Source organism: Acinonyx jubatus, chromosome B2 (genome assembly GCF_027475565.1).
Source record: "Acinonyx jubatus isolate Ajub_Pintada_27869175 chromosome B2, VMU_Ajub_asm_v1.0, whole genome shotgun sequence".
Lineage (NCBI taxonomy): Eukaryota > Metazoa > Chordata > Mammalia > Carnivora > Felidae > Acinonyx > Acinonyx jubatus.
Window position 1 is genome coordinate 119,213,726 of NC_069385.1, and position 25,730 is coordinate 119,239,455.

A 25,730-nucleotide genomic window follows, 5' to 3' on the forward strand; every position below is an offset into this window, starting at 1 on the left:
TGATGTCCCCAGGACCCTCAGAATTTCCCCAGGGGCCAGTCAAATCACAAAGGGTAGGCTTCTTGGTAAAAGAAAATAAGTAAACCAAGATGCACCCTACTAGGAAAATAGTCTTTAGTAGGCGGGAAGAGTCTGGAAAGTCGGAGGAATAAGATAAGCAGGAAGCTAGGGATTCTTTTTTCCCGGAGATGTCACACTGGCTAAGTGGAGGGAGGCATGAGCCAGTTGGGGACAGTAGCAGAGATGGGAGGGTGATGGAAATATTTGGGGGAAGCACTGATCATTTGGGCAGTCCTGGGTTTTTCCAGCTCTAGCGGGAAGTAGTCAAAGAGTCATCCTGGAAAAAAATAAACATAAGAATCTTTCCTCTCTTTTAGCTGCCCAAGGTGACGCCAGCTTTGGGGCCCCGCCCCGCCTTGGGGAGCTATGGGTGACAGATCCCACCCTGGACTCGCTGCGCCTCTCCTGGACAGTCCCCGAGGGCCACTTTGACTCCTTTGTCGTCCAGTTCAAGGACAGGGACGGGCCCCAAGTGGTGCCTGTGGAGGGCCATGAGCGCTCAGTCACCATCACCCCTCTGGACACTGGCCGCAAGTACAGATTCCTCCTTTATGGGCTCCTGGGCAAGAGGCGCCATGGCCCCCTCACTGCCGAAGGCACCACAGGTGAGAACATGCCCTGCGGGGCCAGGCTCTACTCCTGGGACTCCCCCAGGGAAGGCATCAGCAACCTGCCAGGCCAGGGAAGCAGGTGGCCACTTGTGGTGGCTGCCATCACAGTTGTTATTCTCCTTGCACAATCCCATAGCACTGGCCCTATAGGACTCAGCTGTGGCAAAGCCCTGTCTGCAGACCTCTCAGTCCTGCCCTTTGAGGTCACCCAGGCCACCAGAAACACGCAGCTCTTTCCTTTCTGTCTCCATCTCAGAGATCCGGAGTGCGGTGGATGATGCTAAAGCAAAGCATCCCCTAAAGCCCCGTCTTGGGGAGGAGCTACAGGTGACCAGCGTGACCCCAGACTCTGTGAGCCTCTCGTGGACAGTCCCTGAGGGCCAGTTTGACTCCTTTGTGATCCAGTACAAGGACAGAGACGGGCAGCCGCAGGTGGTGCCTGTGGAGGGCAGCCTCAGGGAGGTCCGCATCCCAGGCCTGGACCCAAACCGCAGGTATAAGCTCCTGCTGTACGGACTGCACCAGGGCAAACGTGTGGGTCCCATCTCTGCCATCGCCATGACTGGTGAGTGAGGCTGTGGCCAGAGTATGCCGTCCCTCCTTCTGGCTTCAGCTCGCCTGACCTGACCCAGTCAGGGGATTTCTGAGCTTCCCATTTCCCTTCTTTTAGGGGAAGGGATGAGGTTTATCGAGGCATAATTTACATACAATTTTGTGTGAACAATGAGTGTTGGTAAATGTCTAAGTCATGAAACCATTGCAACAACTGAGATATAAAACATTTCCATTGACCCAAGAAACCCATTTCCCCATGCCCCTTTGCAATCAGTTTTCCCAAACCCAGCCTCTGGCAGCCACTAACTGTTTTCTCTCCTTACGGTTTTGCCTTTGTAAGCATCTCTTTTAACAGAACGTACAATACATATTCTGTGCTTGGTTTCCAATCCCTTGGAAATTCATCCCCTGTATCATAGTTGGTCCTTTTTATTGCTGAATTCTTGCCGTCACGTCCTTCACTCTTTCCCTCGTTCTCTCTTCTTGGAGAGTCTTGCAATGACAGACCGGTCACCCATCTCTCCCTGTCTCTCTGAACCAGCCTCCAGAGAAGATATCGAAACCGAGGCCCTAGGTCCTCCAGGGCCTGAGCCCCGCCTAGGGGAGGTGACTGTGGAGGAAGCCACGCCAGACACCTTGCATCTCTCCTGGACAGTGATGGAGGGAGATTTTGACTCCTTTGAGGTCCAGTACACAGACAAAGATGGGCAACTCCAAGTAGTCAAAGTAGGTGGTGACCGGAATGACATCATCCTTACTGGCCTGGAATCTGACCACAGATACCCAGTGACCCTGTATGGTTTCCATGGCCAGCAGCGTGTGGGTCCTGCCCACATTGAGGCCCTCACAGGTGAGCAAGGAGAGCTGTGCTACCTTCCAAATGGCTGTGAGAGCGCAGAGGAGAGCAGTGTCCCCATGGTCATCCTGCCCCCCCCCCCCCCCGTCTCTCTCTCTCCTGTCTCTGTTCAGTCCCAAGGGAAGAGGAGGATGAACCTTCAGAACCTCCCATCAAGCCACAGCTGGGGCAGCTGGCAGTGACAGACGCCACCCCTGACTCCCTGCACCTCTCCTGGACTGTCCCCGAGGGCCAGTTTGACCACTTCCTGGTCCAGTACAAGAACGGGGATGGGCAGCCCAAGGCGGTGAGGGTGCCAGGGAATGAGGACCAGGTCACCATCTCAGGCCTGGAGCCAGACCACAAGTACAAGATGAACCTGTATGGCTTCCACGGTGGCCAGCGCATGGGCCCCGTCTCTGCCTTTGGGGTGACGGGTGAGTGGACGGTGGAAGCCCCAGGGTGGGGTCAGCCAGGGAGGGGGGTCACCTCTCTCAGGTGATGGGTGAGTGGGGTGCAGGAGGTCCCTTAGCTGGAGGCTGAACCATGGTGCCCTTTGTGCCTCCCCTTGGGGACCAAGGGGTCCTCCTGGGCAGAGAAGGGCCTCCATAAGCTGTGCTGGTGGCTCTCTAGGGTTCCCCACAGCCGATCCTGGAGACTCTCCTGCATGTTTGTGAGATGTCAGCTGAGCAAGCCCAGCCAGCCCCAAGCATGGGCTTCTCTGAACTGAATTTGGGGCCCCCAGACATGGTCACAGCTCTCCATTCTCCTAAGATCCAAGGACATCTCTTGGGGATCTTGCCTCATCCTTTCTGTGTGTCTCCTTTTCAGCTGCAGAGGAAGAGACCCCAACCTCTACTGAGGTGGAAGAGACCCCCAGCCCCACAGAGCCCAGCACGGAGGCCCCAGAGTCCCCCGAGGAGCCCCTGCTGGGGGAGCTGACAGTGACAGGATCATCCCCAGACTCGCTGAGCCTCTCGTGGACCGTCCCCCAGGGCCACTTCGACTCCTTCACTGTCCAGTACAAGGACAGGGACGGGCGGCCCCAGGTGGTGCGTGTCGGGGGTGAGGAGAGTGAGGTCACCGTCGGGGGCCTGGAGCCGGGGCGCAAGTACAAGATGCACCTGTATGGCCTGCACAGGGGGCAGCGCTGGGGCCCCGTGTCCACTGTGGGCGTGACTGGTGAGTGAGGGTGAGAGCTGGGCTGGTGGGGAAGAAGGCCCTACAACACTTTCCCATTATTACCACCTGCATGAAAACAAATACTCGACACAACACATCTTCTGCTGCACATCAGATGGCCCCAGGATCTTGGTAAAGGGCACGCTCAGATGGCGCAGGTTTGGGCTGGGGCCAGAGATTCTCATTCTAATGTGATGAGGATGCTGCTGGTCGCAGGAGCACACTTTGAGTAGCAGAACTCCTCACTCACAACAAAGCAATTGGATGCTTTCCTAGAATTTTTTGACAGAATTGTACTTGCATCCCTGATTTCTCCCAGAGGCTCGGCCTCTCTGTAGTTCACTGGAGGCTGAGGGGGAGGGGGAGACAGAGGTTGTTCAGGACACAGCATGCTGATGGAAGCACCTCCGGGCCCCATGGTTGGGGTATTACCAGACTTAGGATTCCCAAGGGCCAACAAGACTGGGTGTCCTGAGCCAAGCACTGTGGGAGTTCCCTGGGGTAAGCCTGATCATGGCAGAGAGACAAGTTCTTATGGTGATGGGGCTCCCAAGCACAGGGAGACAGGCTGTGAACCAGCAGTCAGGTAACAGGGCATATTTGTATGACAGGAAGCCCCAGGGCCAGGCCAGACTGGAGAGCATGCCTAAGCCAGCCTGCCTGCAGGTGTCCACGGGACAGCTGAGAACCGAAGTTGGGCAGAAGTTAGCTTGTTGACAGTGTTGGAGTCAGATCCACATCATAGCTGGTGCCAAGGACTGGAAACCAGTGGCCCGTGAGAGGGACCAAGAGGATTTTGTGTGAGATCTTCTGAGTTGGAAAGAGAGTCTTGAGATGGGGGTGGGCGGTAGGAGCAGCTCAGAAGCCAGGGATTTCTCCCGGGGATAGAGAGGGTTGTTGCATAGTTAAGCTAAGGCTGACACCATCAAATGTTCGCTGAAAGGCTCATCCTGGCCCCCTGTGAGGAACGGGTGGGACAGGGAGGCAGGGAGCCCAGTAGGGACGTGGAGATTCAGGTGAGAGGCAACGGTGTTGGGGGAGTGCAGGTGAGGCAAGCCAGACTGGTGGGGCTGCAGGTGTGGGGAGTGAGGAGACCCAGGAGGAACTTGAGAGTGAGTTGCACACTGTTGAGTCTGATGGCAGCTGGGAACAGGAACAGATCCAGGAAGATTCCAGGCTTCCAGTTGGGGAAGGGGGTTCTGAGCTGTTTGGGAGCACTCAACATGAGCTAAATGGAGTGAGGTGCCAAGGAGACCCCAGTGGAGGGAGGCCCAGGGCACAGTGTGCAGGGGAGGTGGGTGCAGGAAAAACTGGGAGAGGTGGCGGGGTGTGGGTAGGGGTGGGTGAGGGCAGGGCGAGATGAGGGTAAGGGGCAGAGAAGGCCAACATTGAGGGACTGGGAAGAGTAGATGAGTTAGAGCCACTGTGGCCAGCGATGCTGTGTTCCTCATTATCTTATGTTTGTAATACACCTGCTTATACTCTGACTTGCCTGCCTGTCCTCACCTGTCCCTGTGTGTCTCTGTGCAGCTCCAGAATATGAAGCCATGACCACCCAAGCCCCGTCCACCATGGCCCTTGAGCCTCCCATGAAGCCACGGCTGGGGCAGCTGGCAGTGACAGACGCCACCCCCGACTCCCTGCACCTCTCCTGGACTGTCCCCGAGGGCCAGTTTGACCACTTCCTGGTCCAGTACAAGAACGGGGATGGGCAGCCCAAGGCGGTGAGGGTGCCAGGGAATGAGGACCAGGTCACCATCTCAGGCCTGGAGCCAGACCACAAGTACAAGATGAACCTGTATGGCTTCCACGGTGGCCAGCGCATGGGCCCCGTCTCTGCCTTTGGGGTGACGGGTGAGTGGACGGTGGAAGCCCCAGGGTGGGGTCAGCCAGGGAGGGGGGTCACCTCTCTCAGGTGATGGGTGAGTGGGGTGCAGGAGGTCCCTTAGCTGGAGGCTGAGCCATGGTGCCCTTTGTGCCTCCCCTTGGGGACCAAGGGGTCCTCCTGGGCAGAGAAGGGCCTCCATGAGCTATGCTGGTGTCTGTTCAGAGTTCCCCACTGCTGACCCTGGAAGCCCCCAAGCATGTTTTTGAGATTTCAGCTGAGCAAGCCCAGCCAGCCCCAAGGATGGGCTTCTCTGAACTGAATTTGGGGCCCCCAGACATGGTCACAGCTCTCCATTCTCCTAAGATCCAAGGACATCTCTTGGGGATCCTGCCTCATCCTTTCTGTGTGTCTCCTTTTCAGCTGCAGAGGAAGAGACCCCAACCTCTACTGAGGTGGAAGAGACCCCCAGCCCCACAGAGCCCAGCACGGAGGCCCCAGAGTCCCCCGAGGAGCCCCTGCTGGGGGAGCTGACAGTGACAGGATCATCCCCAGACTCGCTGAGCCTCTCGTGGACCGTCCCCCAGGGCCACTTCGACTCCTTCACTGTCCAGTACAAGGACAGGGACGGGCGGCCCCAGGTGGTGCGTGTCAGGGGTGAGGAGAGTGAGGTCACCGTCGGGGGCCTGGAGCCGGGGCGCAAGTACAAGATGCACCTGTATGGCCTGCACAGGGGGCAGCGCTGGGGCCCCGTGTCCACTGTGGGCGTGACTGGTGAGTGAGGGTGAGAGCTGGGCTGGTGGGGAAGAAGGCCCTACAACACTTTCCCATTATTACCACCTGCATGAAAACAAATACTCGACACAACACATCTTCTGCTGCACATCAGATGGCCCCAGGATCTTGGTAAAGGGCACGCTCAGATGGCGCAGGTTTGGGCTGGGGCCAGAGATTCTTATTCTAATGTGATGAGGATGCTGCTGGTCGCAGGAGCACACTTTGAGTAGCAGAACTCCTCACTCACAACAAAGCAATTGGATGCTTTCCTAGAATTTTTTGACAGAATTGTACTTGCATCCCTGATTTCTCCCAGAGGCTCGGCCTCTCTGTAGTTCACTGGAGGCTGAGGGGGAGGGGGAGACAGAGGTTGTTCAGGACACAGCATGCTGATGGAAGCACCTCCGGGCCCCATGGTTGGGGTATTACCAGACTTAGGATTCCCAAGGGCCAACAAGACTGGGTGTCCTGAGCCAAGCACTGTGGGAGTTCCCTGGGGTAAGCCTGATCATGGCAGAGAGACAAGTTCTTATGGTGATGGGGCTCCCAAGCACAGGGAGACAGGCTGTGAACCAGCAGTCAGGTAACAGGGCATATTTGTATGACAGGAAGCCCCAGGGCCAGGCCAGACTGGAGAGCATGCCTAAGCCAGCCTGCCTGCAGGTGTCCACGGGACAGCTGAGAACCGAAGTTGGGCAGAAGTTAGCTTGTTGACAGTGTTGGAGTCAGATCCACATCATAGCTGGTGCCAAGGACTGGAAACCAGTGGCCCGTGAGAGGGACCAAGAGGATTTTGTGTGAGATCTTCTGAGTTGGAAAGAGAGTCTTGAGATGGGGGTGGGCGGTAGGAGCAGCTCAGAAGCCAGGGATTTCTCCCGGGGATAGAGAGGGTTGTTGCATAGTTAAGCTAAGGCTGACACCATCAAATGTTCGCTGAAAGGCTCATCCTGGCCCCCTGTGAGGAACGGGTGGGACAGGGAGGCAGGGAGCCCAGTAGGGACGTGGAGATTCAGGTGAGAGGCAACGGTGTTGGGGGAGTGCAGGTGAGGCAAGCCAGGCTGGTGGGGCTGCAGGTGTGGGGAGTGAGGAGACCCAGGAGGAACTTGAGAGTGAGTTGCACACTGTTGAGTCTGATGGCAGCTGGGAACAGGAACAGATCCAGGAAGATTCCAGGCTTCCAGTTGGGGAAGGGGGTTCTGAGCTGTTTGGGAGCACTCAACATGAGCTAAATGGAGTGAGGTGCCAAGGAGACCCCAGTGGAGGGAGGCCCAGGGCACAGTGTGCAGGGGAGGTGGGTGCAGGAAAAACTGGGAGAGGTGGCGGGGTGTGGGTAGGGGTGGGTGAGGGCAGGGCGAGATGAGGGTAAGGGGCAGAGAAGGCCAACATTGAGGGACTGGGAAGAGTAGATGAGTTAGAGCCACTGTGGCCAGCGATGCTGTGTTCCTCATTATCTTATGTTTGTAATACACCTGCTTATACTCTGACTTGCCTGCCTGTCCTCACCTGTCCCTGTGTGTCTCTGTGCAGCTCCAGAATATGAAGCCATGACCACCCAAGCCCCGTCCACCATGGCCCTTGAGCCTCCCATGAAGCCACGGCTGGGGCAGCTGGCAGTGACAGACGCCACCCCTGACTCCCTGCACCTCTCCTGGACTGTCCCCGAGGGCCAGTTTGACCACTTCCTGGTCCAGTACAAGAACGGGGATGGGCAGCCCAAGGCGGTGAGGGTGCCAGGGAATGAGGACCAGGTCACCATCTCAGGCCTGGAGCCAGACCACAAGTACAAGATGAACCTGTATGGCTTCCACGGTGGCCAGCGCATGGGCCCCGTCTCTGCCTTTGGGGTGACGGGTGAGTGGACGGTGGAAGCCCCAGGGTGGGGTCAGCCAGGGAGGGGGGTCACCTCTCTCAGGTGATGGGTGAGTGGGGTGCAGGAGGTCCCTTAGCTGGAGGCTGAACCATGGTGCCCTTTGTGCCTCCCCTTGGGGACCAAGGGGTCCTCCTGGGCAGAGAAGGGCCTCCATAAGCTGTGCTGGTGGCTCTCTAGGGTTCCCCACAGCCGATCCTGGAGACTCTCCTGCATGTTTGTGAGATGTCAGCTGAGCAAGCCCAGCCAGCCCCAAGCATGGGCTTCTCTGAACTGAATTTGGGGCCCCCAGACATGGTCACAGCTCTCCATTCTCCTAAGATCCAAGGACATCTCTTGGGGATCTTGCCTCATCCTTTCTGTGTGTCTCCTTTTCAGCTGCAGAGGAAGAGACCCCAACCTCTACTGAGGTGGAAGAGACCCCCAGCCCCACAGAGCCCAGCACGGAGGCCCCAGAGTCCCCCGAGGAGCCCCTGCTGGGGGAGCTGACAGTGACAGGATCATCCCCAGACTCGCTGAGCCTCTCGTGGACCGTCCCCCAGGGCCACTTCGACTCCTTCACTGTCCAGTACAAGGACAGGGACGGGCGGCCCCAGGTGGTGCGTGTCGGGGGTGAGGAGAGTGAGGTCACCGTCGGGGGCCTGGAGCCGGGGCGCAAGTACAAGATGCACCTGTATGGCCTGCACAGGGGGCAGCGCTGGGGCCCCGTGTCCACTGTGGGCGTGACTGGTGAGTGAGGGTGAGAGCTGGGCTGGTGGGGAAGAAGGCCCTACAACACTTTCCCATTATTACCACCTGCATGAAAACAAATACTCGACACAACACATCTTCTGCTGCACATCAGATGGCCCCAGGATCTTGGTAAAGGGCACGCTCAGATGGCGCAGGTTTGGGCTGGGGCCAGAGATTCTCATTCTAATGTGATGAGGATGCTGCTGGTCGCAGGAGCACACTTTGAGTAGCAGAACTCCTCACTCACAACAAAGCAATTGGATGCTTTCCTAGAATTTTTTGACAGAATTGTACTTGCATCCCTGATTTCTCCCAGAGGCTCGGCCTCTCTGTAGTTCACTGGAGGCTGAGGGGGAGGGGGAGACAGAGGTTGTTCAGGACACAGCATGCTGATGGAAGCACCTCCGGGCCCCATGGTTGGGGTATTACCAGACTTAGGATTCCCAAGGGCCAACAAGACTGGGTGTCCTGAGCCAAGCACTGTGGGAGTTCCCTGGGGTAAGCCTGATCATGGCAGAGAGACAAGTTCTTATGGTGATGGGGCTCCCAAGCACAGGGAGACAGGCTGTGAACCAGCAGTCAGGTAACAGGGCATATTTGTATGACAGGAAGCCCCAGGGCCAGGCCAGACTGGAGAGCATGCCTAAGCCAGCCTGCCTGCAGGTGTCCACGGGACAGCTGAGAACCGAAGTTGGGCAGAAGTTAGCTTGTTGACAGTGTTGGAGTCAGATCCACATCATAGCTGGTGCCAAGGACTGGAAACCAGTGGCCCGTGAGAGGGACCAAGAGGATTTTGTGTGAGATCTTCTGAGTTGGAAAGAGAGTCTTGAGATGGGGGTGGGCGGTAGGAGCAGCTCAGAAGCCAGGGATTTCTCCCGGGGATAGAGAGGGTTGTTGCATAGTTAAGCTAAGGCTGACACCATCAAATGTTCGCTGAAAGGCTCATCCTGGCCCCCTGTGAGGAACGGGTGGGACAGGGAGGCAGGGAGCCCAGTAGGGACGTGGAGATTCAGGTGAGAGGCAACGGTGTTGGGGGAGTGCAGGTGAGGCAAGCCAGGCTGGTGGGGCTGCAGGTGTGGGGAGTGAGGAGACCCAGGAGGAACTTGAGAGTGAGTTGCACACTGTTGAGTCTGATGGCAGCTGGGAACAGGAACAGATCCAGGAAGATTCCAGGCTTCCAGTTGGGGAAGGGGGTTCTGAGCTGTTTGGGAGCACTCAACATGAGCTAAATGGAGTGAGGTGCCAAGGAGACCCCAGTGGAGGGAGGCCCAGGGCACAGTGTGCAGGGGAGGTGGGTGCAGGAAAAACTGGGAGAGGTGGCGGGGTGTGGGTAGGGGTGGGTGAGGGCAGGGCGAGATGAGGGTAAGGGGCAGAGAAGGCCAACATTGAGGGACTGGGAAGAGTAGATGAGTTAGAGCCACTGTGGCCAGCGATGCTGTGTTCCTCATTATCTTATGTTTGTAATACACCTGCTTATACTCTGACTTGCCTGCCTGTCCTCACCTGTCCCTGTGTGTCTCTGTGCAGCTCCAGAATATGAAGCCATGACCACCCAAGCCCCGTCCACCATGGCCCTTGAGCCTCCCATGAAGCCACGGCTGGGGCAGCTGGCAGTGACAGACGCCACCCCCGACTCCCTGCACCTCTCCTGGACTGTCCCCGAGGGCCAGTTTGACCACTTCCTGGTCCAGTACAAGAACGGGGATGGGCAGCCCAAGGCGGTGAGGGTGCCAGGGAATGAGGACCAGGTCACCATCTCAGGCCTGGAGCCAGACCACAAGTACAAGATGAACCTGTATGGCTTCCACGGTGGCCAGCGCATGGGCCCCGTCTCTGCCTTTGGGGTGACGGGTGAGTGGACGGTGGAAGCCCCAGGGTGGGGTCAGCCAGGGAGGGGGGTCACCTCTCTCAGGTGATGGGTGAGTGGGGTGCAGGAGGTCCCTTAGCTGGAGGCTGAGCCATGGTGCCCTTTGTGCCTCCCCTTGGGGACCAAGGGGTCCTCCTGGGCAGAGAAGGGCCTCCATGAGCTATGCTGGTGTCTGTTCAGAGTTCCCCACTGCTGACCCTGGAAGCCCCCAAGCATGTTTTTGAGATTTCAGCTGAGCAAGCCCAGCCAGCCCCAAGGATGGGCTTCTCTGAACTGAATTTGGGGCCCCCAGACATGGTCACAGCTCTCCATTCTCCTAAGATCCAAGGACATCTCTTGGGGATCCTGCCTCATCCTTTCTGTGTGTCTCCTTTTCAGCTGCAGAGGAAGAGACCCCAACCTCTACTGAGGTGGAAGAGACCCCCAGCCCCACAGAGCCCAGCACGGAGGCCCCAGAGTCCCCCGAGGAGCCCCTGCTGGGGGAGCTGACAGTGACAGGATCATCCCCAGACTCGCTGAGCCTCTCGTGGACCGTCCCCCAGGGCCACTTCGACTCCTTCACTGTCCAGTACAAGGACAGGGACGGGCGGCCCCAGGTGGTGCGTGTCAGGGGTGAGGAGAGTGAGGTCACCGTCGGGGGCCTGGAGCCGGGGCGCAAGTACAAGATGCACCTGTATGGCCTGCACAGGGGGCAGCGCTGGGGCCCCGTGTCCACTGTGGGCGTGACTGGTGAGTGAGGGTTAAAGAGCCTCCTGGGTTTCGTCAGGTAAGGTTCCATTGGTAGAGCTCTGGGGTGTCCTACACTGGAGAGCCAGGATCCTCAAACCCCACCTAACCCACCCTTTGTCCAGTAACATCTCAGGAAAGTGTGATGTGGTGTCTGGAGTGGAAGCCTTTGAGGCAGTGATACCTTGACCCATTTGTGGCTTTCTGCTTTGCCTGGGTACTCTGGAAAGATCTTTTTTGTGTGTGGGGGTGAAACAAATGCCATGAAATACTAATTCATTCAGCAAATATTTACTATACACGACCCGAATTTACACACAAAAGAGAAAAAAATAGCAAATGAAATCCTATGTGTCCATTGCCATCCTAATGTTACCTCCTGGCCAGCCTGGCTCATCCCACTCTCTTTCTGCCCTCCTCCCACCAGAATATGTTCTTTATTAACAGCTTAATTGAGATATAATTTACATGCCATAAAATTCGCCTGTTTTAAGTATACAGTTTCATGATTTCTAGTATATTTACAGAGTTGTGCAACCATCAGCCCTATCTAATTTTAGAACTTTCCTTCGGCCCAAGAAGAAAACTGGTGTGCAGATGTGCAGATCCAGGCCACCACTAATTTACTTTCTATATCTGTAGATTTGCCTTTTCTGAACATAGAAACGTGGTATCACCCAATATGTGTTCTTCTGTGTCCGGCCTCTTTCACCGAACGTGTTTTTGAGGTTCCATGTTGTAACCTGTAGGTGTACATCATTCCTTTTGTCCAAATAGTATTCCAGTGTATGGATATACTGTTGTAAGCTCATCCCAGACACTCTATACTTCATTGCTTCATATTTAAGTGTATTACTCTTTTCAAAAAGACTAAAAATAGAGGCACCTGGGTGGTTCAGTTGGTTGAGCCTCCAACCTCGGCTGAGGTCATGATCTCGCAGTCTGTGGGTTTGAGCCCCGTGTCAGGCTCTATGCTGACATCTCAGAGCCTGGAGCCTGCTTTGGATTCTGTGTTTCCCTCTCTCTCTGCCCCTCCCCTGCTCATGCTCTATCTCTCTCTCTCAAAAATAAATAAACATTAAAATTTTTTTTAAAGACTAAAATTTAAAAAAATGTTTAAAGACTAAATATAGCCACACTATTATTTTTTCTTTAAAAATGAACATTCGTTAATATCATTACGTATGTAGGTAGTGTTAGTTTCCTGATTGTCTCATAAGTGTTGTTTTGCAATTTGTTGCTGGGATGAGGTCCAAAAACGGGAGGATACATTGCAATTGGGAGAATTGGAATTTTATATAGGGTGATCAGGATTGTCCCTGAAGAGGTGACATTTGAACAAAGAGTTAAAGGAAGTGTGGACATGAACCACGCAGGCATCTGGGGTCAGAACATTCATGCAAAGGGGATAGTCACTACAAAGGCCCTGAACTAAGAGGCTGCCTACCAAGTTTGACAGACCATAAGGAGACCACAAGAAGTTTGATGATAAGCAGAAATGGGTCTCAAGTTAGGCTTACAGAGCTGGCCCACCTTCTGGTCTGAATCCAGGAGAGCCGGGGCCTCAACTACTTCTTCTAACAATAGGAAAGCTTCTGTTTGCATCTATTCCCAGATCCTGAAGGGGAGCCCCCTGCCAGTACCCTTCTGAAGCCACACTTGGGAGAGCTAGCAGTGACGGACGCCACCCCCGACTCCCTGCACCTCTCCTGGACTGTCCCCGAGGGCCAGTTTGACCACTTCCTGGTCCAGTACAAGAACGGGGATGGGCAGCCCAAGGCGGTGAGGGTGCCAGGGAATGAGGACCAGGTCACCATCTCAGGCCTGGAGCCAGACCACAAGTACAAGATGAACCTGTATGGCTTCCACGGTGGCCAGCGTGTGGGCCCCGTCTCCACTGTTGGCTTAACTGGTGAGTGTGCAACAGGACACTGGGCCCTGCCCTAGCTGGACTCAGTTTCTCTTTCACTGTTAGTATTCAGGTATTTTTGTCCCACTGTCCCTGAGACTGAGCCTCCCAAGCTCCTGAGAGTGGTTCTGCTAGTGTCTCTACTCCAAGTCTTTGGTGTTACCCAGACACCTCAGCCTTTACACACAGGCTTTTTTTTTTTTTTTTTTTTTTAAGTGAACTCTATACTCAACATGTGACTCAAACTCACAACCCCACAATCACAAGCTGCTCACTCTACTGACTGAGCCAGCCAGGTGCCCCTACGTACAGGCTTTTTGGTCCTTGAAGAGGCAGGACATCAGGGAAATAACATAGACTCAGGCAGACCTGGGTTTGAAGCCTCAGCCTATTTGAGCTGTGTGACCCCAGGAGAGTCACTGAATGTCTCAGTGCCTCCTTTTCTTCATCTGTAATGAAAGAAGAGGAAGAAAATTAGTCTCTGAAAATTCTTAGAATGAACTCTCATAATTATGAGAATCCTGCCAGCATGGATGCTATTACTTCAATGGTGAGTATTAGTCAAATGTGCAACTTCACAAGGCACTTCGCCTCCTTCATTACTCACTAACAGGGCTGTTCGTTGCTTTTGTTAAGGTCCTTTGGAGCTATTACCCTTCAATGCTTAAGACCCAGTTTCCAAACAGAACAGATAGGAAACAAGATGCTTTTGTAATTCAACGATTAAGGAAGAATGAAGGGGCGCCTGGGTGGCTCAGTCGGTTGAGCATCCAGCTTTGGCTCAGGTCATGATCTCACAGTTTTTGAGTTCAAGCTCTGTGTCGGGCTCTGTGCTGATAGCTCAGAGCCTGGAGCCTGTTTCAGATTCTGTGTCGCCCTCTCTGCTCCTCCCCTGCTCGTGCTCTGTCTCTGTCTCTGTCTCTCTCTCTCTCAAAAATAAATAAACATTAAAAAAAATTTTTTTTAAAAAGAGGAAGAATGAAACCCTATGCAGAACAGAAAAGATGAAAAATCTAAAGGCGTGATGGGTCATCTGTACCATAAATTACTGAGAGAGCCAATACAAGGTCCAAAACAACCCAATTGCAAAGATGATCACATGTGGTCTCATCTCTTTGGCCTCAACTGTGAAATCTAAATTCATCTCTAAAAATGCTCAGTAGGGGCACCTGGGTGGCTCAGTCAATTAAGCATCCGGCTTCAGTTCAGGTCATGATCTCTCGGTCCATGGGTTCAAGCCCCGTGTCAGGCTCTGTGCTGACAGCTCAGAGCCTGGAGCCTGCTTCGGATTCTGTGTCTCCCTCTCTCTCTCTGCCCCTCCCCCACTCATGCTCTGTCCCTCTCTCTCTCTCAAAAATGAATAATTGTTAAAAAAAATTAAAATGCTCAGAAGCCTTCTAAATCAAAGGAGGTATTAAAGGAAAATACTCACAAAGTAGAATTTCCAAACCTGAGTAGATGTACCTTCTGATGTGACTTATCTGCTATGCTTGGTGGTATTATAAAGCCTTAGTTCTGTCCCTATGCACAGATTTGCTCTGCAGCTCCCAAGGGTTCAATGCATGCATGTGTTGAGTATCATGGCAGTCCCAGCCTACCACCATGGTGTCACCACAAGAGTATGCTCTGCTCTGTCTGTTGGTTACTGAACATTCAAACCAGGGAAATGATGTCTTAACCCTGGGGAGATGCCTTGGTGTGCCTGGGAGAAATCCAATACCTTTTATGAGAAGGGAACCCACAAGGTATTTCCACACAGTCTCTTTATCTCCTGATCCAGCCCCAGGAAAGGACCAAGAAATGCCAGCGCCAACAGACTCACCCACCATGACTCCCAAGCCTCCCATCAAGCCACGGCTGGGGCAGTTGGCAGTGACAGACGCCACCCCCGACTCCCTGCACCTCTCCTGGACTGTCCCCGAGGGCCAGTTTGACCACTTCCTGGTCCAGTACAAGAACGGGGATGGGCAGCCCAAGGCGGTGAGGGTGCCAGGGAATGAGGACCAGGTCACCATCTCAGGCCTGGAGCCAGACCACAAGTACAAGATGAACCTGTATGGCTTCCACGGTGGCCAGCGCATGGGCCCCGTCTCTGCCTTTGGGGTGACGGGTGAGTGGACGGTGGAAGCCCCAGGGTGGGGTCAGCCAGGGAAGGGGGTCACCTCTCTCAGGTGATGGGTGAGTGGGGTGCAGGAGGTCCCTTAGCTGGAGGCTGAGCCATGGTGCCCTTTGTGCCTCCCCTTGGGGACCAAGGGGTCTTCCTGGGCAGAGAAGGGCCTCCATGAGCTGTGCTGGTGGCTCTCCAGGGTTCCCCACAGCTGATCCTGGAGACTCTCCTGCATGTTTGTGAGATGTCAGCTGAGCAAGCCCAGCCAGCCCCAAGGATGGGCTTCTCTGAACTGAATTTGGGGCCCCCAGACATGGTCACAGCTCTCCATTCTCCTAAGATCCAAGGACATCTCTTGGGGATCCTGCCTCATCCTTTCTGTGTGTCTCCTTTTCAGCTGCAGAGGAAGAGACCCCAACCTCTACTGAGGTGGAGGAGACCCCCAGCCCCACAGAGCCCAGCACGGAGGCCCCAGAGTCCCCCGAGGAGCCCCTGCTGGGGGAGCTGACAGTGACAGGATCGTCCCCAGACACGCTGAGCCTCTCGTGGACCGTCCCCCAGGGCCACTTCGACTCCTTCACTGTCCAGTACAAGGACAGGGACGGGCGGCCCCAGGTGGTGCGTGTCGGGGGTGAGGAGAGTGAGGTCACCGTCGGGGGCCTGGAGCCGGGGCGCAAGTACAAGATGCACCTGTATGGCCTGCACAGGGGGCAGCGCTGGGGCCCTGTGTCCACTGTGGGCCTGACTGGTGAGTGATGGGGCAGGGATCAGAGGTTTTCAGGGAGAGCTACCTTTTGTCATCAGTAACCTGGATGAGCCTTCTGCTCTTTTGCTAGTCCTTGAGGATCCAGACCTTGGCCCCCATTCATGCCTTTCCTCTATGGTCTGTGGCCTGTGGTTAGTAGTGTGGCATTTGCTGACATGAAGCTTCATCGTACACACCAGCATGACCTCCTTCTGATGGTCAGCCCCTGGGCTGCTAAGAAGTGTGTCAGGCACAGGCCAAGCACGCGTACACACATGCGTGTACAGGTGCATTTGCACATGCACACACGCAAGCATGCACACACACACAAGAAAGAAAGAAACACGACAACATCCAATCACATTGGGACGATTAAGTAATTAGGCATCATCTAGAAGATGAGCTTTTATGCCATCACTGAAATGTTTTGACATAAGACAGTTACTTGATAATATTACATTGAAAAAGGAGCCCCCAGGTTTTGTAAGGATGCTAATCACAGCCACTGGAAAATAACATGGCATGGCAAGAAAACTGGAAAGAAACACGTCTCACAAGATGCATGTTTTGTGGGGCAGGATAGAATGTTCCAGCCCTTTTCTTGCTTTATTCTATTCTGTGTTGCCCAAATTTTGTTAAATAATGAGTACTTCTTTTATAGTCAGGGAATATTTCCTTTAAACATAGTATCTTCTCCTTCCTTGTGCTCTTTTCGTCTCTTCCCCATCACTCTCACACTTCTTTCATTCCTAATTTTGAAAAAGTTATTTCTAATGTAAGAAATTAGGGGGGCAAATCACAAGGTGAATTAAATTCTAAAAGGACAGTCAGGGTGGCTTTTCTAAATCAGTGTGAGCCCAATGCTGATGCCTGGTGAGAGCCCTTCACAGAGATCATCTGCCTGCTCCAAAGGCCGTCGTGTGAAGGCCTCTCCGTGGGCGTGGGGCTCACCACCTTTATGACACCCAGTGAGCGGCTCTGGGAGGTTCACTATCCTCTCCTGAACATACTCCAGACAAAGGAGCGATTTCACACAGCCTCTCTGACTCCTGGGGGATGGGCCTCTTTCTCTATGTGCCTTCTTAGGAGTGTAGCAGGATGGGGAGAACGGGAATGATCAGAAAGTGGACATGATAACAGCTCCCGCCCTGAAGGAACGTGTTACTTTTGATCCACTGGTCAATTTTGTTGCCCTCTGTCACAGCAAATCACAAGCATACACAAAGTAAGGAGGACAGTGTAAGGGACCCACGGCCTACCCCCCACACCCACTATCCAATGATGAATTTTTATAGTCCAGGGTTTCTTTCTAAGTCTACATTATTCTGGTGAAATAATATCAACATTATAGAATATGTTGGTATGGAATAGGGAAAAATAGGGGAAAAAGTCTCTCATGAGAACACCTTTTGACCCAATAATTGCCATTAATAACAATATCAATAACACATCCTCTCTCTGCATTTCCCATACAGCACATGTTTTCACATTACAGAGTGGTCATATGATTCTTGGCTCATCCTTTGTTTTTGTACGTCGGTTATATTGTGAGCATTTATTTTGCGGCTGCACAACCTGAATTAATCATCATTTTAATGGTTATTTGATGCTTCATGGTAAAAGCGCCACAACAAAGCTAATCATCTTCTGTGGGCCATTTGGGTCCCTGACACATCTTGTTGTTATGAGTAATCCCGTAATGGACCCCCATGACACAACTTTTTCCTGCTTTTTCATAATTTTCTTAGGATTGCTGCCCAGAAATGGGATTATTGGGTCAAAGTAAATGAGAATTATTTTGGCTCCTGGCACATGTCTGAATGACCTTCTGAATGTTTATGTTGCCTGCCAGTCCGTGCATGACGGGAATTGGGAGCCCTTCTCAGCACTCTCCATCAACGAGTTACTAGCTGGCTAATCCAAAGGCTCTCCAGCCTCTACTCCACGGCTGGAGGAGTTATCACTGCATGCATTTTGTTGTCCTAATTGGCATCAGCAGCAGAGAAGCTGACAACTAAGCCCCCATTCCCCTGTCTTCTCTCAGCCCCCCAGGAGGTTGTGGAGGAGACCCCCAGCCCCACAGAGCCCAGCACGGAGGCCCCAGAGTCCCCCGAGGAGCCCCTGCTGGGGGAGCTGACAGTGACAGGATCATCCCCAGACTCGCTGAGCCTCTCGTGGACCGTCCCCCAGGGCCACTTCGACTCCTTCACTGTCCAGTACAAGGACAGGGACGGGCGGCCCCAGGTGGTGCGTGTCGGGGGTGAGGAGAGTGAGGTCACCGTCGGGGGCCTGGAGCCGGGGCGCAAGTACAAGATGCACCTGTATGGCCTGCACAGGGGGCAGCGCTGGGGCCCCGTGTCCACTGTGGGCGTGACTGGTGAGTGAGGGTGAGAGCTGGGCTGGTGGGGAAGAAGGCCCTACAACACTTTCCCATTATTACCACCTGCATGAAAACAAATACTCGACACAACACATCTTCTGCTGCACATCAGATGGCCCCAGGATCTTGGTAAAGGGCACGCTCAGATGGCGCAGGTTTGGGCTGGGGCCAGAGATTCTCATTCTAATGTGATGAGGATGCTGCTGGTCGCAGGAGCACACTTTGAGTAGCAGAACTCCTCACTCACAACAAAGCAATTGGATGCTTTCCTAGAATTTTTTGACAGAATTGTACTTGCATCCCTGATTTCTCCCAGAGGCTCGGCCTCTCTGTAGTTCACTGGAGGCTGAGGGGGAGGGGGAGACAGAGGGTGTTCAGGACACAGCATGCTGATGGAAGCACCTCCGGGCCCCATGGTTGGGGTATTACCAGACTTAGGATTCCCAAGGGCCAACAAGACTGGGTGTCCTGAGCCAAGCACTGTGGGAGTTCCCTGGGGTAAGCCTGATCATGGCAGAGAGACAAGTTCTTATGGTGATGGGGCTCCCAAGCACAGGGAGACAGGCTGTGAACCAGCAGTCAGGTAACAGGGCATATTTGTATGACAGGAAGCCCCAGGGCCAGGCCAGACTGGAGAGCATGCCTAAGCCAGCCTGCCTGCAGGTGTCCACGGGACAGCTGAGAACCGAAGTTGGGCAGAAGTTAGCTTGTTGACAGTGTTGGAGTCAGATCCACATCATAGCTGGTGCCAAGGACTGGAAACCAGTGGCCCGTGAGAGGGACCAAGAGGATTTTGTGTGAGATCTTCTGAGTTGGAAAGAGAGTCTTGAGATGGGGGTGGGCGGTAGGAGCAGCTCAGAAGCCAGGGATTTCTCCCGGGGATAGAGAGGGTTGTTGCATAGTTAAGCTAAGGCTGACACCATCAAATGTTCGCTGAAAGGCTCATCCTGGCCCCCTGTGAGGAACGGGTGGGACAGGGAGGCAGGGAGCCCAGTAGGGACGTGGAGATTCAGGTGAGAGGCAACGGTGTTGGGGGAGTGCAGGTGAGGCAAGCCAGGCTGGTGGGGCTGCAGGTGTGGGGAGTGAGGAGACCCAGGAGGAACTTGAGAGTGAGTTGCACACTGTTGAGTCTGATGGCAGCTGGGAACAGGAACAGATCCAGGAAGATTCCAGGCTTCCAGTTGGGGAAGGGGGTTCTGAGCTGTTTGGGAGCACTCAACATGAGCTAAATGGAGTGAGGTGCCAAGGAGACCCCAGTGGAGGGAGGCCCAGGGCACAGTGTGCAGGGGAGGTGGGTGCAGGAAAAACTGGGAGAGGTGGCGGGGTGTGGGTAGGGGTGGGTGAGGGCAGGGCGAGATGAGGGTAAGGGGCAGAGAAGGCCAACATTGAGGGACTGGGAAGAGTAGATGAGTTAGAGCCACTGTGGCCAGCGATGCTGTGTTCCTCATTATCTTATGTTTGTAATACACCTGCTTATACTCTGACTTGCCTGCCTGTCCTCACCTGTCCCTGTGTGTCTCTGTGCAGCTCCAGAATATGAAGCCATGACCACCCAAGCCCCGTCCACCATGGCCCTTGAGCCTCCCATGAAGCCACGGCTGGGGCAGCTGGCAGTGACAGACGCCACCCCCGACTCCCTGCACCTCTCCTGGACTGTCCCCGAGGGCCAGTTTGACCACTTCCTGGTCCAGTACAAGAACGGGGATGGGCAGCCCAAGGCGGTGAGGGTGCCAGGGAATGAGGACCAGGTCACCATCTCAGGCCTGGAGCCAGACCACAAGTACAAGATGAACCTGTATGGCTTCCACGGTGGCCAGCGCATGGGCCCCGTCTCTGCCTTTGGGGTGACGGGTGAGTGGACGGTGGAAGCCCCAGGGTGGGGTCAGCCAGGGAAGGGGGTCACCTCTCTCAGGTGATGGGTGAGTGGGGTGCAGGAGGTCCCTTAGCTGGAGGCTGAGCCATGGTGCCCTTTGTGCCTCCCCTTGGGGACCAAGGGGTCTTCCTGGGCAGAGAAGGGCCTCCATGAGCTGTGCTGGTGGCTCTCCAGGGTTCCCCACAGCTGATCCTGGAGACTCTCCTGCATGTTTGTGAGATGTCAGCTGAGCAAGCCCAGCCAGCCCCAAGGATGGGCTTCTCTGAACTGAATTTGGGGCCCCCAGACATGGTCACAGCTCTCCATTCTCCTTGGATCCAAGAACATCTCTTGGGGATCCTGCCTCATCCTTTCTGTGTGTCTCCTTTTCAGCTGCAGAGGAAGAGACCCCAACCTCTACTGAGGTGGAGGAGACCCCCAGCCCCACAGAGCCCAGCACGGAGGCCCCAGAGTCCCCCGAGGAGCCCCTGCTGGGGGAGCTGACAGTGACAGGATCGTCCCCAGACACGCTGAGCCTCTCGTGGACCGTCCCCCAGGGCCACTTCGACTCCTTCACTGTCCAGTACAAGGACAGGGACGGGCGGCCCCAGGTGGTGCGTGTCGGGGGTGAGGAGAGTGAGGTCACCGTCGGGGGCCTGGAGCCGGGGCGCAAGTACAAGATGCACCTGTATGGCCTGCACAGGGGGCAGCGCTGGGGCCCCGTGTCCACCGTGGGTGTGACTGGTGAGTGAGAGCTGGGGCCTTTCTTTGCTCTCTTGATTTCTCCCTTTAGAGATCAGCACTCCTCACAAATGGTCCTTTAGGCCCCTCTCTTTCCTCATATGGTGCTGGTGATCCTGCCTCATGCTTTCATTGAATGAGGATGATAGAGACTGTGTTTAGGGTCAGTAAGCATGTACCCTGTGCTTATAAGTTTTACCTCATAAGTTCCCTGATATGGAACCTCAGACTTGCTTAGCTTTTCCTATATGGCTTCCTCAAGCTCCCTGGCTGGGTGTTTTAGTGACTCAGAATGTGGCTGCACAACCAGGGTCTCTGGGTTTGAATCCTGCTCTGAACGTATTAATTGTGTGAATTCACAAACATTTCTTAACTTCTCTGTGCTGCAGAGCCACACAAAATTGGCATGATAATGATAATGGCACCCACGTTGTTGTGTGAGGCTACTCTGTGAGCTGCTAATAGCAATGCCTGGGACACATTAAGCACTCTAGAAGTACCCGCTAGAAAACATTCATTTCATAGCCTGAGCAAGGCAGTCCCTCTCTCTCTTTTGAAGGGTCCTGCCAGTGACCCCTCGGCCTCCTCTGCTCTGTTCCAGCCTCCCAGCCCACAGAGCCCCCTGTGGCACCCCGCCTAGGGGAGCTGGCTGTGGTAGCCGTGACCTCTGACACAGTGCACCTCTCATGGACCGTGGCCCAGGGCGTCTTCGACTCCTTCCTGGTCCAGTACAAGGATGTGCAGGGGCGGCCCCAGGCAGTGCCTGTGGGTGGACACCTGCGTGAGATCACCATTCCGGGTCTGGCCCCCGGCCGGAAGTACAAGTTCCTACTCTTTGGACTCCAGGATGAGAAGCGGCATGGCCCTATAGCTGCAGATGCAAAGACCCGTAAGTGAAGGCTGGAGGCCACCTTCAGCACTGGAGCCTTCCCAGTGTCCTTCGCCCCCTTGTGGTGACCGTTAGAGTTCCTTGTTTCCGTGCTCCACGCTCCAGACCTATTTATTTACTGAGTCCAGTGAAATCCAGGTCTAGGGCTCTCCGCTTAGCCTTCATTCTCATCCTTCTCCCTACTTTTCCTACATCCCGAGGGACACTGCTTTCTTCCTCGGCTCATCTTTTATCCCTACTCCTCTGCCGCCCCACTTCCTAACATGTGGCCTAGCCATTCCCTCTAGCTCCCGGAACCAGCTCCCACAGCCCTAGCACCCTGAGGAAGCTCTGTCTGCCTCTGTCACCATTTCTGTCACTCTCCCATACACCTCTCTCTCTTTTCCAGCCCCAGACACAAAACCTCCCCGCCTGGGGGAGCTGACAGTGACAGACCTGACCCCGGACTCTGTGAGCCTCTCATGGACAGTCCCTGAGGGTGAATTTGACTCCTTCGTGGTCCAGTACAAGGACAGAGATGGGCAGCCCCAGGTGGTGCCTGTGGCCTCAGACCAGCGCGAGGTCACCATCTCGGGCCTGGAGCCCAGTAGGAAATACAAGTTCCTGCTCTATGGGCTGGCCGGTAGGAAGCGGCTGGGCCCCATCTCTGCTGATGGCACCACAGGTGAGTCCCAGCCCTGTACCCCCCCTTTTCTAGAGTTGCCTCCTATCCAAGCCCCCAGAGCTGCCCCGAACCCCTGCCTATCCATGCAGTTTAATTCTCCTGCCTTCAGCCTTTATAACACCAAAAGCAAACATTTACTGAGTCCCTGTCACATGCTAGACACTATTCTGAGTATTTTACATGCATTATTTCCTTCATTCACCGACCGCTGATGTAATAAAGAAAATCCAGTCTTTGGAGCCAAGCAGACCTGTGTTCAAATTCCAACTGCCAGTTTTGTGGCCATTGGCAAGCCACTTCTTTCCCTTGAACCTGAGTTTCTGCACCTGCATAATACTTATGAATAATAATACCTATTGGCACTTAATAAATGATCACATCCTCCTCCCTGTGTCCCAACGGAGGCAAGAAGTGGAAAATATGGAAGGATTTGGCTGCAAAAAGACTATGGAAAAAATCTGCTGTCATTGTGCCCATTACTCAGCCCCCTGAGGAAGGGTGGAGGTGGGTCACTGACCCTTACTCCACTCCCAGGACCATGAGTCACCCTGGCCAGACAGGGATGGGGCACATGGTCACTTGGGGCCTGGGACAATCAGACTGCATAATTCTCTGCCCCAAACCCTCACTATGGGGAGTGACTACAGTCTTCTCTTCTGACCCCGTCATCCAATACCCATCCCCACCTGGGCAGGTCTCTTCTGTGTTCTGCTCTGCCCTTTGTTCTCCCAGTGTTGCCCCACCCGGCTGCCCTGGTCCAGTGGTGTTAGTGCAGGGCTGGGGAAGTGGGTAGAAGGACGGCCCAGGCTGCTTGCAAGAGAGGGGGATGTCCTGGCCAAGTGCTGGCTGCCCAGCCCAGCCCTTAGTATTTAGGGGTGTCTCCCTGACAACCCAGATACCCTCTGGGAGCCTTTTTCAGCTCCAGCCACATCCCTGCTGAAGGGGTTAGGAGCCAGGGGGAAACTGAGGCCCTTCTCTACACCCCCAGGCACCCTACCTCACAAGGTGATCTTTTATGCATTTACAGCACCCTGATCACGCCGAGGAGGGAGTGGGAGCAGGAAGGAGTTTGTTCAGTGGCCTCCAGAGGAGAGATCAAGCTGCTCGCTCTCCTTCCTTTGGGCAGACTGCAGCCACACTGCAGGGACCCTTTCCTAGACCCTCATGCCTCCCCGAAGTTGCCAGGGCTGGGGTAAAGGCAGCTCTTGACCAAGAGTTTCTCCTCCCACTCTCCACAGCTCCCCTGCAGAAGGAGCAGCAGCGCCCGCCCCGCCTGGGGGAGCTGACAGTGACAGATGAGACCCCAGACTCCCTGCGCCTCTCATGGACAGTGGCCCAGGGCCTCTTTGATTCCTTTGTGGTCCAGTACAGGGACACAGCTGGGCAGCCCCGGGCAGTGCCTGTGGCCGAAGACCAGCGGGAAGTCACCATAGAGGGCCTGGAGCCTGGCAGGAAATACAAGTTTCTGCTCTATGGGATCCACGGAGGACAGCGCCTGGGCCCCATCTCCGTCCTGGGAGTGACAGGTGAGCAGGAGGACCTGAGGCGTAAGGAGGCCTGCCGAGGGCTCTGGAGGAACGGAAATGCAGTGGGGCCAGCTCTGATGGTAACCAAGGAGCCCATCAAAAGCTGGAACCAGGGCAGGCGTGAGGAAAGGCCCTGGCAGCGGTCCCCAGCGTCCCGGCCCCCACCCTGCTCAGCGCCGCCAGCTGTGCCCCATCACTCTATTGAGGCAGCTCTTTCCTCCCCGCAGGGTGGCCTTGCCAGATAGGGGCAGACCCCTCCTGTGGGTGAGTCAGGAGCACTTTTTGTCAAATGGAAAATAACTGGAACAGAAAGTAGGCAAGGGGCATAGCAACCCGTAGAAGTGGCTGCCATGATGGAGCAGGCTCCTCCTCGGGAGTTACTAACACCCAGCTCAGGTCAGCGGGACGGGGCACTTGGGCCCAACATGGCGGGCATGATTTGCCTTTCTGGCTCACCAGCCAGTTCCTTCCTCAGCTTTTCTCAGGAGGACCACGTGCCCCGAGCTCGGGGAGTGAGCAGCTATTCCCACCGCAGACCATCAGCCTAGGCACCCAGGGAGGGTGGGGAGGGAGCAGGCTGTGCAGACATCTTGAGGCGTAAGAAGACACACAGGTAGAAAAGGGGAAGCAAGCCCCTGATTCAGACACAGAAAGGGAGCCAACAGAGGGTAATGGGACCACAGTGCTGACTCAGAGAGGCCCAGGGGTGGCAGGGAAATGACAGAGTCAAGAGAAGGAAGATGCCAGAAGAGCCTCAGTCACCCCTGCTCAGCATCTCCCCTGGGCTTCTTCCATACAGCCCCAGAAGAGGACACGCCAGCCCCCTGGCGCCCAGCCACAGAGGCCCCCGAGCACCCTGAAGGGCCCCAGCTAAGGACACTGGCAGTGAGCAACATAACCCCAGACTCCCTGCACCTCTCGTGGAGTGTGGCTCAGGGCCCCTTTGACTCCTTCGTGGTCCAGTATCAGGACACGGATGGGCAGCCTCAGGCCTTGCTCGTGGATGGCAACCAGAACAAGGTCCTAGTGTCGGGCCTGGAGCCCAGCACCTCCTACAGGTTCTTCCTCTATGGCCTCCATGAAGGGAAGCGCCTGGGGCCCATCTCAGCTGAGGGCACCACAGGTACTGCCGGTTGAGGGCCCTGTATCTAGGCCTCCCCACCTCTAGTCTGGGACTGAAAGGGCTAAAGGGGGTGCCCAGAGGTGGTGACACATAAGCAGGGTACTATAGAGGGAGGAAGGCGTGCACTAGCAGTCCTTGGCTCTACACACGCGTGCTCACTGTGGGTCCCACCTGTCAGTGCCAGCCCCACATTAGCTCCATTTCGCAGATGGGAAATGGGAGGCCGTGGTGGGGTGGTAGAAGAGACTGCCCCAGGCCACAGAGGTGGTGTGCTTCTGTCTCCCACCCACTCTGTGCAGGGCCTGCTCCTGCCGGTCAGACCCCAGGGGAGCCAGGGCCCCGCCTGTCCCAGCTGTCGGTGACTGATGTGACCACCAGTTCGCTGCGGCTCAACTGGGAGGCCCCATCTGGGGCCTTTGACTCCTTCCTGCTCCGCTTTGGGGTCCCATCACCAAGCACTCTGGAGCCCCACCTGCGTCCCCTGCTGCAGAGGGAGCTGATGGTACCAGGGACACGGCGCTCAGCGGTGCTACGGGACCTGCGTCCGGGAACCCTATACACCCTTACGTTGTATGGGCTGCGTGGGCCCCACAAGGCCGACAGCATGCAGGGCACGGCCCGCACCCTTAGCCCAGGTAAGGCCCCCACATTGGGCATGTTCGCGTGCTGCCCCAAAGTGTGGGGTGGGGGGTCTTTGTACTTTGTAGGGTGGGACCTAGTGCCTCAGCCAGAGGGAAGGTCAGTGAGTGGTGGAAGG

At 55.3% G+C, this 25,730-nt stretch overlaps 1 protein-coding gene across 10 annotated transcripts in view; it reads left to right on the top strand.

Annotated features, from left to right (window-relative positions):
- The window catches only part of TNXB (tenascin XB), a 62,407-nt gene that overhangs the window by 33,668 nt on the left and 3,009 nt on the right, over nucleotides 1-25,730 (top strand). For 5 of the 10 annotated variants that reach the window (XM_053223002.1, XM_053223000.1, XM_053223003.1 and 2 more), the window contains 22 exons: nucleotides 378-665; nucleotides 928-1,236; nucleotides 1,768-2,076; nucleotides 2,196-2,498; nucleotides 2,893-3,243; nucleotides 4,774-5,097; nucleotides 5,492-5,842; nucleotides 7,373-7,696; nucleotides 8,091-8,441; nucleotides 9,972-10,295; nucleotides 10,690-11,040; nucleotides 12,653-12,949; nucleotides 14,706-15,056; nucleotides 15,451-15,801; nucleotides 17,843-18,175; nucleotides 19,706-20,029; nucleotides 20,424-20,774; nucleotides 21,373-21,660; nucleotides 22,049-22,324; nucleotides 23,563-23,850; nucleotides 24,650-24,973; nucleotides 25,273-25,608. In XM_053223002.1, the coding sequence (XP_053078977.1) occupies nucleotides 378-665; nucleotides 928-1,236; nucleotides 1,768-2,076; nucleotides 2,196-2,498; nucleotides 2,893-3,243; nucleotides 4,774-5,097; nucleotides 5,492-5,842; nucleotides 7,373-7,696; nucleotides 8,091-8,441; nucleotides 9,972-10,295; nucleotides 10,690-11,040; nucleotides 12,653-12,949; nucleotides 14,706-15,056; nucleotides 15,451-15,801; nucleotides 17,843-18,175; nucleotides 19,706-20,029; nucleotides 20,424-20,774; nucleotides 21,373-21,660; nucleotides 22,049-22,324; nucleotides 23,563-23,850; nucleotides 24,650-24,973; nucleotides 25,273-25,608 (7,104 nt within the window). The remainder of the gene's footprint in view (nucleotides 1-377; nucleotides 666-927; nucleotides 1,237-1,767; nucleotides 2,077-2,195; nucleotides 2,499-2,892; nucleotides 3,244-4,773; nucleotides 5,098-5,491; nucleotides 5,843-7,372; nucleotides 7,697-8,090; nucleotides 8,442-9,971; nucleotides 10,296-10,689; nucleotides 11,041-12,652; nucleotides 12,950-14,705; nucleotides 15,057-15,450; nucleotides 15,802-17,842; nucleotides 18,176-19,705; nucleotides 20,030-20,423; nucleotides 20,775-21,372; nucleotides 21,661-22,048; nucleotides 22,325-23,562; nucleotides 23,851-24,649; nucleotides 24,974-25,272; nucleotides 25,609-25,730) is intronic. The other 5 variants (XM_053223001.1, XM_053223005.1, XM_053223004.1 and 2 more) reach the window with 5 other exon arrangements.